The 19,883-nt window shown below is 40.2% G+C and overlaps 1 protein-coding gene across 1 annotated transcript in view; it reads right to left on the bottom strand.

Annotated features, from left to right (window-relative positions):
- LOC116521127 (transcription factor CP2-like protein 1) overlaps positions 1–16,634 on the bottom strand; it is a 30,065-nt gene extending 13,431 nt beyond the window's left edge. The window contains exons 1-14 of the mRNA XM_032235822.1: positions 16,595–16,634; positions 15,777–15,800; positions 13,444–13,605; positions 11,830–11,903; positions 11,173–11,278; positions 9,199–9,305; positions 7,697–7,849; positions 7,019–7,129; positions 6,004–6,101; positions 5,854–5,908; positions 3,551–3,644; positions 2,928–3,018; positions 1,120–1,202; positions 165–310 (exon numbers count right to left, since the gene is read on the bottom strand). Of these exons, the coding sequence (XP_032091713.1) occupies positions 165–310; positions 1,120–1,202; positions 2,928–3,018; positions 3,551–3,644; positions 5,854–5,908; positions 6,004–6,101; positions 7,019–7,129; positions 7,697–7,849; positions 9,199–9,305; positions 11,173–11,278; positions 11,830–11,903; positions 13,444–13,605; positions 15,777–15,800; positions 16,595–16,634 (1,344 nt within the window). The remainder of the gene's footprint in view (positions 1–164; positions 311–1,119; positions 1,203–2,927; positions 3,019–3,550; positions 3,645–5,853; positions 5,909–6,003; positions 6,102–7,018; positions 7,130–7,696; positions 7,850–9,198; positions 9,306–11,172; positions 11,279–11,829; positions 11,904–13,443; positions 13,606–15,776; positions 15,801–16,594) is intronic.
- Positions 16,635–19,883: the final 3,249 nt, after the last annotated feature.

Raw genomic sequence — 19,883 nt, 5'->3', positions numbered from 1 at the left:
CCAGAATCCCATAGATTCGCCTGTTTGAAAGTGCATGGTCAGAACGCTGCAAGAATAATAATTGTGCTCTTCTAATCTCTATTCTTTAATCTTTGGAGATAAGGATTCAATCTTCTGTGTTTCTAAGAGGTAAGGCTCATTCTTAAAATAAGTCTGCACCATACCTGATCATTGACAAGGATGTGAATTCCTGTAGGCCCCTGTTTGGAAACTTGCTGGACCTGATTGGCTGGGACGCTAAGCAGTTCTGCCAATTTATTAGTCAGCTCCGTGGCAGTCAGTTCCTCCAGATATAACTCTTGGTATATAACTTTTGGGGAAGGAACATCAATGCATGAAATATTGTGCAGTTTTAAGAAATACAGTTTAAAAAAAAGATTTATAACAATTTATCCTACAAAATTATGCCATCGGTGCTTAAAAGTTGTGAAGGAGAGACTGTAATCTCCCAAATGAGCAGCGTAGCTCCCTTGGGCATAATTGTGTCTGCAAATTCCTCCCCTGCTGCTTGCCACACTCCACCTCATCTTAATTTATTTTTTAGACTCTTTCATCAAAACCAGAAAAAAGAAACCCAACCACCTGGCATGCTGCAATGTAAAACACCAGCCTCCATCATCTTCATTACTTCCCAGGATGCCTCAAAGCCCTGAATGACTCCCTTGAGCATTCTTAGAAAATGGTTTGGTGCTTTGTTTAGAGCTAAACCCATCTGGCAAGAAAAGCTGAGAACTTAGAAGGGACAATGACTTTGATCAGTTTTACTCTGGGTAAATTAGTATTTTTGCAACCAGCTACACCTGCCTAGGAACCATTTTGTAACTAGGGAAAATATCTTCCAAGACAGCTGTAACTTGCTAGAAAATTCCAGGGCCTCTTGTTTCAGCGCTTTGCTGGATCTGTTTGTTGTTTTGTTTAAATTTACATAGGTCCCACTTTTCAAAGCTGCTGATATTAAGCAGAACATAAACATAGTATGCAATATTGCATCTTTAAAAAAATACAAAGTAGCACCACAACTGAATGTGTGGCTAAAAGGCCTCCTCAATCAATTGCGATGTTTTTGGATTTTGCACACAGGTGCCCCAAAATCATATTTAGGAAATAACACTGACTTACCAGATGCTGGGTTTGGAGGAGCATTGTTCCCACTTGCTTCCAGTTCCTTGGACACATAAAGAATGAGACGAGGGCGCACAGTCCTAGAAAAAGAGAAGGAAGTCAGGCCACTTTCTCTGATGTACCAATTCCTGGCAGGATGAAATTATTTCGAGGATTAACTACAAAGTTCTCAGCAGCTGTGAATTTACTTGATGGTGGCAGTGGTAATAGGAGCTTTGTGGGAGGAGTGGCCTAAATAAAATCAAGAAAACAGCCACAGCTATGCAACTGAAGTCGGGTTCCTTTTAATGATTCAGGTGAAACAGGAAGGGCCCCAGTCATGTCGAACACAGTAAGTGTTCTATATGACTGGGGTCTTGCCCCTTGCATCTAAATCATAAAAGGGGTGGGGCTTCAGTTGCACAGTTGTGGCTGTTTTCTTGACTTTTTTAGATCACTCCTCCCACAAACACACACAGGCACAAGCACATCTCAGTGACATGGTTGCTAAATGGTATGGATGAGCTAGACTTTCAAGTCCACAAATATCACACATTTTCACTGCAAGCTTGGGATGGCCAGATACAAAAAAGGTTAATAGCCTGTTTAATAGTTTAATAGAAAAAGGAATTTTGAACCTCTTCTCAGATTAAGGAGTCCATCCTCTTTTATATTTAGCTATTCTCCCTAACCTTTTTAAAATTTCCCAATTTTTTTTTAAGTATTATTTTGGGGAGAAGGGAGAATTGAATGGATTTAATTCATATTCAATTGTTATACTCTGACAAGCACTCGATACAACTAACAGGATGTAAAACATTATGGGAAGGGATATTTAGGTTGAAAATAACAATAATTAATAAAGGCATAGAATAGGAAGGTATCTTGGAGGTTATCTAGACCAATTGCTCATTGCAGGATTTCCAGACTAGCACATATCTCCTAGAGGCCATCCAGCCATTGAAGACCTTCATTGAAGCACATAAAAACCTCACCAAAATATATACCATATATTTTGGTCTGTAAGATGCTCCAGACTATAAGACGCACCTAGCATTTGGGGAAGAAAACAAGAAAAAAAATCTCTGTCTGCCTCCCAGCAATTTGCCTCCTTGCAACAAACAGCCTGGTCAGCTCCAGCACAGCCTGATTTAGCACGAGCAGCTGATTGGCAGTTGGATTTGCTTCCCGGAATACTTACTATCAGCTGTTCCAGGCTGTGGGGATCGCCGCTGCCGCCTATCGCTATCTATCCACGCCACCTGGAACAGGCCGAAAATGGGGCACATCAAGCTGTGCTGAAGCTGACCAGGCTGTTCGCTGCAAGGAGACAAATTGCTGGGGGGCAGAAGCTGAAGAGTGGGAGCTGGCAGGTAGGCGGGGCTTTGGCAACATTTGTTCTATAAGACACACAGGCATTTCCACCCACCTTTTTTGGGAGGGTAGTTTTTATGCACTGAAAAATACTGTCCCACAAGCTGGCAGCTCAAATAGTCTGGAAGCTCCTTGTTTGTCTAATCTGAAGTCCTTCCTAATAGTTAATCCCCTGGCTCTGTTTCTCATGTAATCATTGAATCACAACCATAATTATTTTGAGTGTGGGTTAGACTTGATTTTACATTTTGAACCATGTATTTATATTAAAAGTTCAAGCGTGACTTTTGGTGACTTCATGGGCTGTTCTCTGAACTTTCTTTGGTCTCCTGGGACAATAGTTTCATTCTTTCCCAAAAAGAGTTTATTTCTCTTTTTAATAATGTTTTAATAGAAGTTTTTTTTAAAAAAAGATATCCATAAACTCGCTACTTTTGTTCATAACTCCATACCTTGCTTTTAGAGCATTTGAAAGTCTAATCCCATCTGCCATTCCACAGATCTGTACAAGATCATTGCGGGACAGTTTGAGCAAATCCGTTCCTGGGGGGAGGGGTGGAAAAAGAATTTAGAATTTGCAGATAATAGATCATTTTCAGAGAGCAAGGCAGAATTCAATAAATGTTTATTTTACTATATTTATTCTGACCCATCACAATCCATAATGTAGTTAGAATTCTTTTTTTTTTCATATTTGCAATATCAGAGATTGGCAGAGCCCATTTTTCATTATTTTTTATCGCATAATCAATATATATGATATCTTGCAGAGTAACTTAAGAAAAAAGAAGAAAAATCATCTTTCATAAGAAAGTTGTAATTTAAATTCAGCTTTGGTATTTCCTTTATCCTCTACAATCTATTCAGAATAGTAGGTATATTTAAGGAATGCTGGAGAAATCTGGGCTGTTCTCCCTCATTTAAGAAATGTGTGCACCGTTTATTTTAATGGTCTGATTTAGGAGGCCACAAAAGGCACTGGCCTGGGAGTGGGGGATGCAAAATTGCAAGGCTACACAGTCTTGGATTAGTTTATTATTGGCATCTTCACCCTGGACATGAAAAGAAGTCTCACCTGTGTAGCTGGCAAAAGCCCTGGAATAATTGGAGAACCTGTTTTTAAGTAACCACTGTTGAGTTTCCAGAATGGAGGCACTTGGATTCAGGGTCTGAAAAGAGGCAGAAAAATTAAAAGGCATCTTTAATCAAGTCCACCAAAACAGGTTAGAAGAAACTCACTCTCTGATAGCTGATTCTTTGGACGGCTAGAAGCTCTTGTCTAGACTATTGCTTTCTTCTCAGGGGCAGGTTGGATCACAGAAATTTTATTCTGGAACTGAATTAGCCCTTATGAATCCTGTAGCCATATTTCATGATGTTCATATAATGGATTAGAAGCCATCTCATTCCATAAACCTCTGACAAATGCAATAATTTAAAATAATTGCTTTCTACAGAAAAATATAAGGGGCATGGTGGCTCAATGGCTAAGACGCTGAGCTTGTCGATCAGAAAGTCGACAGTTCAGCGGTTCGAATTCCTAGCATTGTGTAACTGAGTGAGCTCACGTTACTTGTCCCACCTTCCGGCAACCTAGCAGTTTGAAAGCATGTAAAAATTCAAGTAGAAAAATAGGGACCACTTTGGTGGGAAGGTAACAGTGTTCCATGTGCCTTCAGCATTTAGTCATCCCGGCCACATGACCACGGAGATGTCTTTGGACAGCGCTGGCTCTTTGGTTTTGAAACGGAGTTGAACACCGCCTTCTAGAGTCAAGAACGATTAGCACGTATGTGCTAAGGGAACTTTTACCTTTACAGAAAAATATGTGTCAGAACTCTAATCATCTTTAATCATTGGTCCCCAAATTAGCCAAGAAGTCATATTCTCTGATTACAAACCTCTCCTCCTTAATCCAGATGACTGTAGTTGGTTACTGATTTGCAGGGATTAGGAAATTATTCAACACATGCTAGAAACATGCTTTTATACTATGTTTCATGTATTCAGAGTAAGTGTTGCTTCACCTGAATTGTAGAAAGTATTTTACTTCAATATCCGCTGGGTAGATAAGTAATTCACATTTTGAGGGATTTGCCAAATGTTTCCATTTTAAAGATCCCTTTAAAATGTAAAACAGTTATTTTGAGTGCAAAAGAACCCATGCTGTTTTTTTCTATCTTAAAACACCTCCAAAGCAATAAAAATACTTTCATTTGCAGTCGGCAGCTGTTTCAAACTCAAAATAGGCATTTCCAAATACAGAATAGTTCATATTTGAACTATTTTGCCCACTGCTAATATCTTGCTCTACCATTATGGCTCCACATTACGTGGGTAAATATTCAGAATCTTCCTACATTTATTGCAACAATTGGAAAAGTTAGAAATAATGAAAAGGAATTCTCAAAATCTGTGCTTTAACAGCTTCTCTGTCCTGTAGGCAATTCAGTGCTGTAGGCAAAATAGTGGGCAGCCACCATCAACCTGCAGATGCACTGGACTATGGCTTCTGACATTCCCAGGTGACCCTTACATGTGTGGAGACTATTGTAGTAGGAAAAACTAGCTAAGATAGTAGTGTATCATGTAAAGCAGAAATAGTGAACCTGTGGTCCACCTGGTGTACTGACGTGAAATTCTGGGCCTAACTTACAATTAGGCTAGGCTTCTTAATGATGCTGGGAGTTGTGGTTCTTCCACATCTGGAGCAATAAGCCATCTGGAGCTCCAAGTGTTACCTACTCATAATTTAAGACGGTATACTGTAGATAGTGGATGAGATATTCTTTGAGTTTGTTCCTCTCCCCAATAAATAAATGTTGGAAACAGCAGCACCATTTAGCTTAACATTTTAATTAAAATGCCAACTTTGGGTATATTGGATCCTCTTTCATAAACTAAATTTCATCCATTTTTTAAAAAAATTAATTGGAAATAAAACATTGCCACCAGAGGGCACCCTTACATTGTATTTATTTGAGTGCAAAGTAAGCACAGGCTTACTTTGTCAATCCTAGTTGACATCACCTATTGGTATATGTGGATTCATCAGTCTAGTGTCTTTTTAAAGACAATCATTTCTACTGATCATATTAGTCTACTGCTGGTAGCTTGCTATATTCTGCCTTAAAGCAGGGAAGGCAGGAGAGTCAGTTAGCAAGGACTTGGTAAATGATCAAGTCATCTCATAGTTAACTAGTAGAATGGTTCACAAAATTCACTTTCTCTGGAAGCATTTGCTTTAGTTTAATGGAGAACAGGATCTGGACAAATTCAAAATATCAAAAGATCCATCTGGATTTTATTTAAACTTCATTTAGTTAATAATATGGCCTTCATGAATAGTTCTGCCCACCTACAGATGCTATTTGTTACCTCTGCCATGCCCTCTGATGAACTGTCCAAGGCATAACTGGGTGAGGAGCAGACTCTGCCAAAAAGAGCAACAAAGGCAGTTTATCTTACAGATATCCCAAGACCAAAATAGAGAAGGAATGCTGTTATAGATGGCTCAGCCCAGGGTACCTTTCAGGGGTTTGAAGCTTGAAAGGATGTGGAGAGACAAGGCCAGGAGTTGATGGAGGACTGTTGAGATTGCTGGAAACTTCAGGCCAAGGGGAACACTAAGAAAAAGCATAGGAAGAAAATAGATGGGAAGAAATAAATGTTATATCCTGGAATTCGCACTCTGCAGTTGAATTTAAAGCAAGTTTATCATTCTGAAGTGAAGCAGAATATTATGGAGAGTTCATGGCTGGTTGCCATGTAGGTATTGACTTCCCAGGTGATATTTTACTGCATGTTTCATTAGCAAAGGTATGGGTGCATTTTGCATAATCCCAGCTATTATAGTCTGCGTAGTGTGTAAACTAATGGTTTAATGAAATGTGTGAATTCAGCCATTGCAGCTTATTCAAATCATTGTTAAAAATAAATCAAGGTGTGTGTGTGTGTGTGTGTGTGTGTATGTATGATGTGTGTGTGTGTGTATCATCATTTTAGCCATTGTGTATCCATTGCAGGATGAAGGCTCTTCCACATGTTTCCAACCTATACTGTCCTGAGCTTTCTTTTACCAATTGGCCCGCAATACTTGCTGATGTCATCGATCCATCTTGTTTTAGGAAATAAACATAGATAATGTTGTGAAATGTTATTTTTGCCTTTTATTTCAGCCCATTAAATTCTAAAGGTTATCCTTGGACTGACTACAGAGCCGAGGTGGCGCAGTGGTTAAATGCAGCACTGCAGGCTACTTCAGCTGACTGCAGTTCGGCTGTTCAAATCTCACCGGCTCAGGGTTGACTCAGCCTTCCATCCTTCCGAGGTGGGTAAAATGAGGACCCGGATTGTTGTTGGGGGCAATATGCTGACTCTGTAAACCGCTTAGAGAGGGCTGAAAGCCCTATGAAGCGGTATATAAGTCTAACTGCTATTGCTATATTGCTATTCTTATGTTGCTAATGAAGGTAAACTTTTAAATCACACAGAGCTCTTTAGCAAGACAGCAACAAAAGGATGCAAGAAGAAGCACAAATACCTCTGTCAAAACTGTGCTGTCATATGAAGGCTGGTACTTCTCCCGCTCCTGGAGGGACTGTTTTTCAATCTTCTCCCTATCTGTTTTCTGTTTCCGGTCTGCTCCTTTGGGCTGGGGAAAAACAGCCTCACTTAAAATATAGCAGATCTTCAGCAACGTTTGACACATGCCAACTAATCATGCTTCTCATGAAACTTCTCTGCATATAGTAATGTATGTTGGATAACTGGCAGTCGAACATATGACCAATCTCTGCTGCTTACTTTGTCTTCCAGACAATCTGAATATTCTTTCTGCTACTTAGATCCTTAATGTTCACACATGAACAATATTGCCCAAGACTGTTACCACCTAACAAAACTGCATGTGGATCAGCCATTAACTCAGCTCTTATTCCATTTCCAAACAGAGAAGCCTGCTTGGCAGCAGTGCTGGCTGAATAATATGTGGTCCCCTTACGCCAATGTGAAGATTTCCATTTTTTTGAATGATTTTGGAACGACATTGGCATCCCCTAAGCCTTGACACCCTCCACCTTAACTTGGCAATGATTCTTTTACTCCGTCCTGCTTTCATTATACTGTACCCAGGGCAGGGAATAGGAATTGTAGTATCCTTGCAGTAGGAATCCTTCCTTTCAACAACTGTGTTTGCCCCTACTGAGTTAGGCAACGTTACCTTGAAGACTTTGATGAGACAGCTGGCAGAGTGCAAGTGTTCCATGTGCTCACCCTTCTCATTCGGCTTGAAGGTGTCAGCTTGGATGCGAAAGGGGACCCCTTTTTCCCCACCATTTTTACGAAGTGTGAACTCGGTACTAATGCAGTGGACCTGTTTCAAAGAGAGAAAGAGGAAAAAGACATGCCTCTCTCAGTTGAGAGAAATGCTGCTGGATCAGACCACAAGTATCTGTAGCCCGCAGATGATTCCCTAAATGCACCACTGAAGCACCCATGTTTTCCTTCACACACACCATTGCTTTCCCATAATTAGTGTGGAGGGGCAATGAACTTTCTGAAAGTAATACACAATCACCATAACTAATCAATTTTCTGCAGCCTTGAAATTCATAACTACTCTCTCATCTTGTGAAATTTCCTTTGATCAGCTAGAATGAGAGCGCCAATGTCTTCTTGTAGCTGGTATTGTTGACTTTGACTGGCAAAGGCTCTACACAGTTTTGGGGGCAGAACATTTTTTTTAAATGTATCACCCCTAGTTCCTTTTGTGTGGAAAGCGGATACTTTGGTATTAATCTACAGCCTTTCTTTTCAAAGCCAATTTTGCTTCCCCCGTTCATAAAATCTGGGTGTGTGTCTGTATTCAAATCAATTCTTGCAATTTGAAGGTCATTTTAAAAGAAGCAAGAACATCATTTGAACACATGGGAGTGAAATCTGCAGGTAGGATAGTCACGGGGTTCTCAAAATATAATAAAATATGGGAGGAGGATAATTGATGGAGGATCCCCTAATATAATCTACTGGGTGCCCATTGACCGTGAAATGTTCACTAACTTGGTGAGGAAGAACAAAAAAGAATTGATGACTGAAATCCCGAAATGAGGAACAATCCATGCTGGCCAGTTTTGTTGCAGATTCCCCTCCTCCATATCTTTTTCATATATATTCTAAAAATTTCTATCATCATACCAATATCCATCTGGCATATACTTGCTCTAGACACAGGATTTGGGCTTATTATTTGTGTAAAGCAATGACCATTTCAAAATTATGCAGGAAGCAAAGCTAGGAAGAGCTGAATCAAAATATTGGTGTGGTCCTGTGGGAAACCTGCTTTTTTCTAATTTTTTTAAATAAGATTTTTTTTTACACTACCTTTATCATTTTATAAGTAACTCTAGGTGGCAAACAAAATAATATTCCTTCTTCCTCCTAGTTTCTCCACAACAACAATCCTGTGACGTGAGTTCGGCTGTCTCATTCCTCACCCAGCCAACTTTCGTACCTATGCCGGGACTAGAACTCAGTCCCCCAGTTTCCGGGGCAGCACCTTAACCCCTACACCAAACTGGCTCTTCCTCCCCCTCTGATTATTGGGGGGAGGGCGATTTCATTGCTTCTAAGCCTGTCGTAAAATTTGCACTACTGTTTTCATAAAAGCAAATGAAAGGGCGAGGGGATGAAGACGAGCCTACTGACCAGCAGTTTGCTACCCACCTGCAGAAAGACTGAAGTGCGCTTAGTTGGGTCCCACAGGAATTCCACAGTATTGAGCAAAGTGGAGGGCATGTGGGGCTCCAGAATGCCCACAGACATTGGGATATCTACAACACGCCAGAAAAGGAAAAAAAAAACCCCTATCAGAACCCTCTCATGAAAAGGGAGCAGAGGGTCGGGGGTGGGGGGCGCAGGGCGGGGAAGCTGCATGGAATCAGCCGCGGAAACCCCAGTTTGATCAAATAAATAATGTTTCCCAAACTCTTTCCCCCCACCCCCAAATTCTTTCTCAACTTTTTCATGGGGATAGCTGGCTGGACAATCCTGCAGTCCTCTTTCCAAGGAAGGGGGAGGAGAGCGTCTGCAGGGTCAATAAAGTTAACAGGGCACCCACAACTTTGCCCTGAAGACTGCCTCTTGTTAAAAAAAATATATATGCATCAGTGACCATGTTTTCTTGAAAAATAAAAAAGACAAACCTGAAAAAAGAGCAAATCTGAAAGAGGTTGATAAAAAAAATATCATGTTTATAAATCTTGTTTTATAAATCAAAGCTTCCAAAACCAAAACCAAGACAATAAATAAAACTAAAGGACAGATTTCTGCAACTTGACTTTTTTGATTCGCCAAAGGGTACCTAAGTGTTTGCAAGGGCAGCAAGTGTGGGCTTTTAATTAGAATGCTCTTATTGTACTGTGTGACGGATGCAGGGGATGCCAAGAATGGATTAAAATAGAAAGGTTCTTCCAGCCAAGCACAGACCAGGCATGAAAATGGGGAAAGACAAAACAGTAGGTGCTGGTGAAACAAAAGATAAGCCAAGAATTGTGTCCCAAAAGCTTGTAATGGTATTGCGGTAGAGGCTAAGGCTTTGGGAAGAAAGGACCATGGAGAAGCCCTTCTAATTGGAGAAGATATACTGCTATAAGAACATTTACAATTTCTTTACCCATAGTCCTTGACATAAGTGATCACTTACTGGCCTTTTGAAGTTATAACAGCAAAAAGGGGGGGATTTATGACCAAATCCCTGCACTGATGACTTTTGTAGCATCCCCCACAGTCTTGTGATCAAAATTTGGGTACTTGGCAATCAGCATGTATTTATGATGGTTGTGGCATCCTGGAGCCCTGTGATCACCATTTGCAACCCTGCCAGCCAGTTTCCAACAAGAAAAGCAAATAGGGGGAGCTGGCTTTGCTTAATAACTGCATGATTCACTTAAAAACTGCAGTGATTCACACAATATTGCTAAAAAAGGGTGTAAAAATGAACATGATTCACTTAACATCCACCTCACTTAACTATGAAATTTCTGGTACTAAATGTAATCATAGGTCAAGTGCTCTCTATCTGTACAGCAGAACTGAAATGACCAATCCAGAGGTGGTATTCAGCAGGTTCTGACCAGTTCTGGAGTTCTCTGCCTAGCAAAAATTTTGAGTAGTTTGGAGAACTGGCAAATACCATCTCTGACTGGCCCGTCCCCATCTATTCTCTATAGAGCCGAGGTGGCGCAGTGGTTAAATGCAGCACTGCAGGCTACTTCAGCTGACTGCAGTTCTGCAGTTCAGCTGTTCAAATCTCACCGGCTCAGGATTGATTCAGCCTTCCATCCTTCCGAGGTGGGTAAAATGAGGACCCAGATTGTTGTTGGGGGCAATATGCTGACTCTGTAAACCGCTTACAGAGGGCTGAAAGCCCTATGAAGCGGTATATAAGTCTAACTGCTATTGCTATTGCTATTCTCTGCCTCCCAAGTCCCAGTTGATTGGGAGGGAATGTGGATTTTGCAGTATCTACTACAGAACCGGTAGTAAAAAAAATTGAATCCCACCACTGGATTGATCTATTTCTCTGTGTTCAGAGCAGGCATTCTCACAATTACAAACTCTTTGGAAGATTGTTATGAAAGCACAGCTAGGGACTTACGTAGATAATATCACTCCTCCCTCTTTGAAAATACACCTTACCAATATCCAGGATGCGGTCACCTGGCCTGTTCCATCTCCATCCCTCTAATTGCTGGTGTTCTGTGTATTGCAGTCTTCGGTCATGGAAGACCACTCTGATTACACTCTGATCAAGATAGAGGGGTGGGGGGGAGAGAGAGAGAGAGAGAAAATGTTTTTTTTAATCCATTTCTACCACCAGAGTGTTGCATTGGGTCATAGACAACTGGTTGTTCATTAGGCTGCACATAGGAGACATACTGTGAGATTGGTTTAATTAGATTTAATGGTTGCATCACTCATCAGACCAAAGAGATGTTAGTGGGAATGAATTTCTGGACTCTGTGACTTTTGCCTCAAAGACACTGAATTGGTTGAACTATATAAAGTTCTGTTCTGATTAATTTTCAGCCCACTATCTATTGAAGATTTTCTTCAGACAAATCTGCAAGCAAACCATGATGAGAATATCCAGGAGCTGAGAGTTTCTGAAGAAAACAATTGTTTCTCTGGGAATTAATGATTAATTATGGATTCTATTCCATAGACAGTGAATTGGATCTTTTAGAAAAATTGTGATATGTTGTGTGAATGAGTTCTATAGTTTCTTACAAGATGAAGCTTCATGAGGACTCAATTTTCAAAAATGCCAATCAGTTCTCCTATCCTATGCTTTACCTTCAGCAGCTTCCGCCCCTCAGCAAATTCACCTATTTTGGGATTACACAGCATCCGGATTTCATATGATTGCCCTGGAAAATAATAATACAGCACGTGGAATGTGAGATTGGCCAAATATGCCAAACATTGCCTCAAAATCCAAAATATCATCTTTTAGTTTTCCATGTTTATTTTCTAATACATTCTCAAATGAAGAAGAGAAATATGCAAGTAAGTGAATGAAGGAGTACTGAGAATCTAAATTACTGCTCAGAATATCATTGAGAAATTAACAGTAACCTAGAAAGTATATAAAATTATTTTAACAATTCCCAAATTTCCGCTTCTTTAAAAACACAAAAAGAACTATTAAAAACATTATAGCTGAATATTAGTTTAGAATTTTCTCTTCATTTTATTATGACTAATGTACAAGTTTATAGACATTTAAATGTCTATAAATTTAAAAATGGTGGGTATGTTTTGAAGTAGAGGAGCTCTCAGGGTTGAGTTCTTAGATCACAGATGTCAAACTCAATCGCATCACATGACGTATCATGACATACCATGATTTTTTTTGCTTTTGTGGAGTTGGGGTGGGTATGGGCTGCGCGTGACACATTGGATCTGCAGGCCGCCAGTTGGACCGGCCTGTAAAATGGTGCTAAGCTATGATTTGCTTAATCATACTTGAATAACCCATGATTGCACTAAGACATAAATTCACCAAGCATGATGGCATAGTTCACATCACATAGAAGCAAAAATATTTCAGTTATTTTACTGTTAATCTTAAATGTAATTTGATCTTAGTCTTGATCCAACCAATAACAATCCATAACCTCACCTCCACAAACCATCTATAATTTTGCTTTTAAAATGATCTCTTCCCATCCCCATATCAATGTTTCTCAACCTAAGAACTTTAGGGTGTATGGACTTCAAGGTCAGCAGGGAATTTTGGGTATTGAAATTCACACATCTTAAAGTTGCTCAGGTTGAGAAACACTGATTTATATGAACATATTCACAGCACACACACAAAAAAAACATTTGTGAAAATAATATGTTTCAGTAGAATTTATTTTTATGTCTAAATTCAGTTGCTAAAATGCACCATGCATTCTTACACCCATGCTATGCTACGTTAGTGTTAAGGCAGCCAAAAAGAAGTAACACATTGTGCAGACCCAACCCATGTGGCTAGTTTTGGGTAAAATATATTGTGCAAGCCTTGACAATGAGTTAATTCAGTAATCAGATTAAGCATATTGTGTAAACACAGTATATAGTTCTAACAAAAGATCTTCTGCTGGATAAAATGCAACCTTTAGCTTTTAATTAGAAAGGCAATCAATCTTGCAATGTGTTAGGATTTAAATGGTTGAAAGCCTTATTGTTACCTGGTTCAGCTGTCAGTTCATGAAAGGTCTGTAATTCACCTTTCTCTTCCAACAGTAGAGGCTTTGCTTGCGGTTTCTGTGTATGAATCCAGTCATTTTTGTGTCACAATGTTATTTAGGCAGTGGAACCTGCCTCTAATGCATTATGTTTACCACTAGGGGGCAGCTTTTAAGTAGAACTTGGTCAGTTTTTCTCCTGCACCACCTCCCTTGATTTGTAAAATCTTACCTTGGTTGAGATAAGTGAGAGTTTCCTCATGCTGTTTGACAGCTGGAGAGGTAACAGCACACAGAATATACTGGAAAGATGGGCAATGCTGCTCAGCTGATGTTGAGATGTTTGGTTCCTCCTGCTTTAGGAATGGCAGTGACAGTGGCTCTCTACAATAGCAAAAAAGGTATGGATAAGAGACATAAGAATGCCACTTTGGTGTAGTGGTTAAAGCATCAGACTACAACCTGCAAAACTGAGTTTTAATCCTGCCTTAGGCATAAAGACAGCTGGGAGCAGTCACTCTTCCTCGGCTCTAGGAAGCAAGCAATGGCAAAGAATTCCAAAATTTTGCCAATGAAAACTTCTGGAAGTAGGATTTGCCAAGAGGAAGACTGGTGTGTGTGAGGGGGGCAGGGAGATTTTTTCAACTAAAGTTCTAAATGATAATACATTCAGAAGTTAAGAAATTACTGCAGATATATACTGTGTAGCCATCCATCTCACATTTGTGATTCTGGATAGTTCACATAATTAAAATGAATATAAAATAATAAACAGATTACAAAACACAATAAGTAACACCATTAAAACCCAAAAAGATAATCAGCAGGAAGTTACAGGTCATATGTCAATCAACACAACCATCTTAACAGACTCCACATCACTGGATTCCCAACTATGATGACAAACAACATGTCTTCAGAACCTTTTAAAAGGCAATTAGCTTTTGTGAGGTCTTGCTGTAAATACCTTCATAGTAGCTAAATGGCAGGACGACGAAAGGAAGAGTTACAAAGTGCATTTTCTCCAAGATTACTCGTTATTTTTTGCATCTTTTTTTTTCTTTTTCCTTTTGCAAATAAGCAGGAGGTAGTAGATCACTGCAGCTTTCTAATCCTTGGTTGGTTCATGTTAACAATCTTCCCTTCTGAATTCTCCACTAGTTGTAAATTCCTCAGCTGAGGAATTGCCCAGAGGCACTGCATTTTTAGCACATCACAAATGCCGGCGGGGTCTTTATTTGGTATCCATATTGGATCAGCAGATCTTGCAGTTTTAGTAAAAGCCCAAATAAATTTTTCAAGTCTACCTGTAATATTGTACAATGATAATGTCTTAAACTAACCATAATTTGAATGCTAAGTCTACATTGGCTTGTTTAGTTCTCTTTCACGTTCAGTTCTGCATTGACATTGTTAGTGCCAATTTTACAAGTGCACGTTGTTTGACTGTAAAATATGTAATTAGCCTTTATCACAATATATACCAGTATTAGTCATTAGGAGCAAGCAACAATTTCGAAAGGGAAGAGTAAAAAGGGAGAATATTCTCTTCCTGTTTCCACAGATAAGCTATTGAGAAGCCCAGTTTTCCATTGCATGTAAAAAGGCTGCATCACAAAAAGGGTTTTACAAATGTGTCTAGCCAAATTACTAACAATAGGGTGGCCTTGCGCCAATGGCTATCTACCTAATGTACTTCGCAGAAACATTTCATGCTGCTCTGGGATTGCATTTCTGACCTTGAGCTCTCAAAAGTGAAATGGTTGTTTTATATATACAAGTGTTTTGGTGCATGGCCGCAATTCTGGACTTCAACTGGCACCTCTTCCTCTTGAGATGCCATTAAAATGAGCTAGTGAAAGGAGGTTTGGCTACAGAAGCTGGAGGTCTTATAAGGAAGAAAAGTAGTTGTAATGAACAGTAAGTGAGAGTGCCAAATTTAAAAGGCTGCAAGGGCTTGTGCATGTTTGATATTTGTGTAGAAGAGGATACTTTAACACTTAGCCCAGTAGTGGGTTTCAGCTCCCATTGCAACTGGTACACTGCAATGGGAGCCGGGCGTGCATCACAGGTATGCCGCTGCGCACACATGCGCACCCACTGCCTGTGATGCTCTATTTGCTCGGTGGAGTATTGTGCAAGTGCCGTATGCTGCACACACATGTGCAGATGGCCCATTTCCTTCAAATACAGGTAAGGAATGAGGGCGGGTTGGCAGGCCCTCCAAAGCACCATTCCGGTACGGTGGGTGCTGCTTCCAGCAGGCACCGGTACATTCGTACCGGGGCGTATCGCCTGCAATCCACCACTGACTTAGCCCCTATTTTTCCCAACTAAACAGTTGGGAAATTAAATTCCATTAAATGGAATCCAAAACAGATAGGGAAGAAAGAAAGAAAGAAAGAAAGAAAGAAAGAAAGAAAGAAAGAAAGAAAGAAAGAAAGAAAGAAAGAGGGAGGGGGGGAAATAACAATTCCAGAGAACAGGATACTAAAAAGGATGGCAGTGAAGAAATTTGAATGGAATTAAGAAAAGTTCTGCTGTTAGCCTCTGAGCAAAATCCAGCTCCTGCTGGATGTTGAGTATGATCTTCTCAAGTAGTAGCAGAACAAAGATGGGCCCCACACTCCCTGCTGTGTCATTCTTAAGCTACCTACCTGTCTCCAGAAATTAAACATGAACAGGGTCAAAACAAGATCTGTCACTTATGTTACCTTATACCAAAGAAATTGACAAGGTGCCTGGCTAGAGGTGCCTCAGTGGCTAACACAGTGAGCTTTTGTCGATCAGAAAGGTCAGCAGTTCGAATCCCTAGTATAGGTGTCCTTCATGAGCAGGGGGTTGGACTAAATGACCTCCAAGGTCTCTTCCAACTCTTTTATTGTTAAGATGTGACATTATTCTTTTTTCTTAATCTGGTCTGATGCCAATACTTCATTCCCCTCATTTAACCACAGAATGGGAAAAACAGTGATACTTGGGTTTAAGTGATTTAAATTTGGAAGAGACCAACTTATGGATGAGAAATCTTTTTATAGCAACTATCTAGCATAGCACCATGCAAATCCTATGTGAGTAGAATGACAGCTCGGCATACAAAGTACTGAGAACAGAGTGGGAGCAAAATGTAGCAAAGTCTTCATCCTCTCTGATAGTCTGACTGTGAGCTTTCCAGACATTCTCTTGAAATAAGCAAAATTCTGGAAGCTGAATCACTGCAACTATTTCGTGTGTCCCATTGCACGAACAAGTACATTTGCTTGCATGCTTTTTCTTCTTCTTGGGGATCTCAGCTGTTAGCATAGCTAGAAAGGGAGGGGTGAAAAAAGAAGCTGCTCACCTTATGATATTGTTGCCAGGGCAAGGATACATTTCTCCCGGACCTGGCCAGTAATGATCAGGTTGACTATGCCAAAAAAGCATGACTGGTGAATTTCCAAAGATAGACTGGAGAAGTGGCAGGAATTCAGGAAGGGGAGAAGTCAAGTCCCAGCTCTTCAGCAGTTACTTAATGCTCTGGAGCGGTTCCTTTTTTCTTTTTATGCACCTGCCGGCCAGATAGGTGTGGTCAAAGAAAAGTGTTGTTTCATTGGTTGAGGTGTTAAGAAGAATAACTTTTTTACACCATTTCCTCTCAGGTAGACCAGACCTGCGTTTAGATCATTTTTACCATCAAATGTCTTTTAGTAATTGCCAAGAGCTAAAAACATATTTTCTTGCCTCTGCAGAGTCATAAGGAAGGTATGGGATTTGTGGAGAGGAGGGAAGGAGGAAGGAAAAGCAAAGAAATGACAGGCAGGTAAGGATAGTAAGTGTTTCCAACAGCAGATAAAGATTCACCCAATGTGTAGTTGGGTAAATATTAATTTTTGTCTATACATTCTGAAAAATTCCCTGTTAAATGAAATATAAAGGTGTGAAATTTTAAAAAACTCTCTTGTAAATAAAGAAGGTATGCAAAATAGCTTTTTAAAACACTAAATCAATATTTCTCCACCTTGGCAACTTTTACGATATGGGAACTTCAACAGCCATCTGGCTAACGTATTCTAGGAGTTGAAGTCTACATATCTTAAAGTTGAGAAACATTACACTATATCATCATTATCATGGTGCTACCGCAAACTGAATGACAGGGGAAACATAGATTAGAATTTGTTTGCCTATTAAGTGTTTTATTTCTTCAGGTGCAAGGCAGTTAAAAAAGCCAAGGAGACAGCTGGAAATAAAAAGCAAGCCATTGTTCAGATGTCTTATCTCGATAGGGTGGTTCTGGAATCCTTGCATCTTCCAGTTCACACATGTATTCCAAAACTTTGTTTGTTTCGAATGTTTTTTTACCTTGCAGTTTAGCAGAAAGGCTTTCAGGAGAACTTCCAATGTATCACTACTAAGACAGGCCCCAGCCTGTCCAGCTTGCAAGGGGAAAGGAGCTGCAGAGGGAAAGAGTAGTGTCTAGATCTAGTAAAGCTGTGGGGAAAAGCCAGGGCAACTATCTATCAACCACACTGAAGATATAATCCAATTTCTCTCCCTCTCTGCAGCCTCATGGCAGAAATACCAGCTTTGGGAATAAAAAGTCAAGAGACTCCATGATCTTTTATCTTTGCCCCATTAAAAAGAAATAGTTCCTTGCCAGAATACAGGTGAATCATTTCAAGCATGTGCAGAAGGCTTTTTCCCTGAGTATTGAATTATCAAGCATCTCATCTGCACGCGAGTGAATTTCCAGGGCAAATAACTGGTCTTTCTGGCTAACTTGGACTCTTGAACTTCTTGCTATGGGCAGGAGGGGTTGTTCGGTGGAAACTTCAAAAAGTGTACCAAATTATGCCCTTTCCAATGTTGTGTCAACTTTAATGGTACCAACAATGAAGCTAGGCAGTAAAGCGAGGTCATTTGCAAGGGCTGCTGTCTCCCGGGATAGGAAACAATTGTAAGTCTCACTTCAAAGCTGTCCCTACGTCGACCCACTATTTCTTCCCCGTATGTAAATGGTGCAACACTTTTTGAGCATTTATTTATAAGGTCATTAAAAATCTGCCTCCAATAAACAATTACCTGATCAGTTGCCAAAACAAAACACAGTGAAAATACAAAACAAAACGACAACATTGTAAAACAGGGGAGAGGATTGTGGCATGAAGAATACACATGTATATTAAAAGCATTGCCAATTTTAAAAGGAATTTGCATTGGCGTATATACTATATTAGAAAGGAAGGGGAGCCTTCCTTGGAAGAAAAACCCAATAATAAGTAAGAAAATGTATTTATAGTCATACGCCACTTGTTTTGTTATGTATTACACAGAATTAAATAAAACAGTGGAGGAAGATGAAAAAAAAAAACCAAATTATTCAAATAGTACAGTAAATTAATTTTTCCATTCTGAGAAATACAAAGGCACATTATTTATTTGTTTCTACTGCATCTCAGTGTACAGCTACTGTATATACTCAAGTATAAGCCGAGTTTTTCAGCCCACTTTTTGGGCTGAAAAAAGCCGCCTCGGCTTATACTCGAGTCAGTGAAAAATTTGCCCGAAATGGAGGAGAAAAAGGGGCGGGGCCATGCCGCTGGGTGACGCTCGTGAATGGCCCGGCGCCCCTGTGAGTTTCCCCTCCCTCTGTGTCAGTTTGCCGCGCAGCGCGCATCGCACCATCCCCCCTCCTCACGTTCTAATGTAATGCAGGGCTGTCTTATGATTCCCCTTCCTCCCCCTCCTGCCGCTCTGCAACGATGTCCCACCTCCTCCTTGTTATGGCAAGCAGCCACATAGCGATGTCCCACCTCCTCTGGTACAGTGATCCAATGATAGGAATCACTGTGCCGTGTATCATAGGAGGCGGGACATCGCTCCCGCGGCTGCACGGGACATCATCATCACAGCGGGACATCAGCATCATGAGGTGAGTGAAGTATTTCATTGAATACACCGGTATTGTGTGATAATAATTTGTTATCCAGAGCAAATTTTTACAATGGCTACTGTATATTTAATGGGCACAGGCAGGCTGTATATGTTATTCAATGGGCAATGGCATTATTGGTATCTATTTTTATTTTTGAAATTTACCGGTAGCTGCTGCATTTCCCACCCTAGGCTTATACTCGAGTCAATAACTTTTCCAGTTTTTTGTGGTAAAATTAGGTGCCTCGGCTTATATTCGGGTCGGCCTATACTCGAGTATATACGGTATATCAAAATAATCCATTTTCACACTTTCACACAGACCATTGCAGTACTACATGGAGGGAAGTAAGCAGTGGGGTACCACAAAGTTCTGTCCTAGGCCCACTACTCTTCAATATCTTCATAAACAATATAGCAATAGTAGTTAGACTTATATACCGCTTCATAGGGCTTTCAGCCCTCTCTAAGCGGTTTACAGAGTCAGCCTATTGCCCCCAACAGTCTGGGTGCTCATTTTACCCACCTCGGAAGGATGGAAGGCTGAGTCAACCTTGAGCCTGGTGAGATTTAGATGAGGGAATAGAAGGGGAACTTATCAAATTTGCAGATGACACTAAACTGGCAGGATAGCCAAGATGTTAGGTTCAAGATCCAGATGGATCTTGACACATTTGAATATTGGGCCCTAACGCAAAATGAAATTCAATGTAGAGAAAAGTGAAGTCTTATACTTAGGTAAGAAAAACCAAAAGTATA

The sequence above is a fragment of the Thamnophis elegans genome, chromosome Z, assembly GCF_009769535.1.
Source record: "Thamnophis elegans isolate rThaEle1 chromosome Z, rThaEle1.pri, whole genome shotgun sequence".
NCBI classification, from domain to species: Eukaryota; Metazoa; Chordata; class Lepidosauria; order Squamata; family Colubridae; genus Thamnophis; species Thamnophis elegans.
The sequence above is the reverse complement of the archived record's forward strand: the minus strand, read 5'-3'. Positions and strand labels throughout refer to the sequence as shown.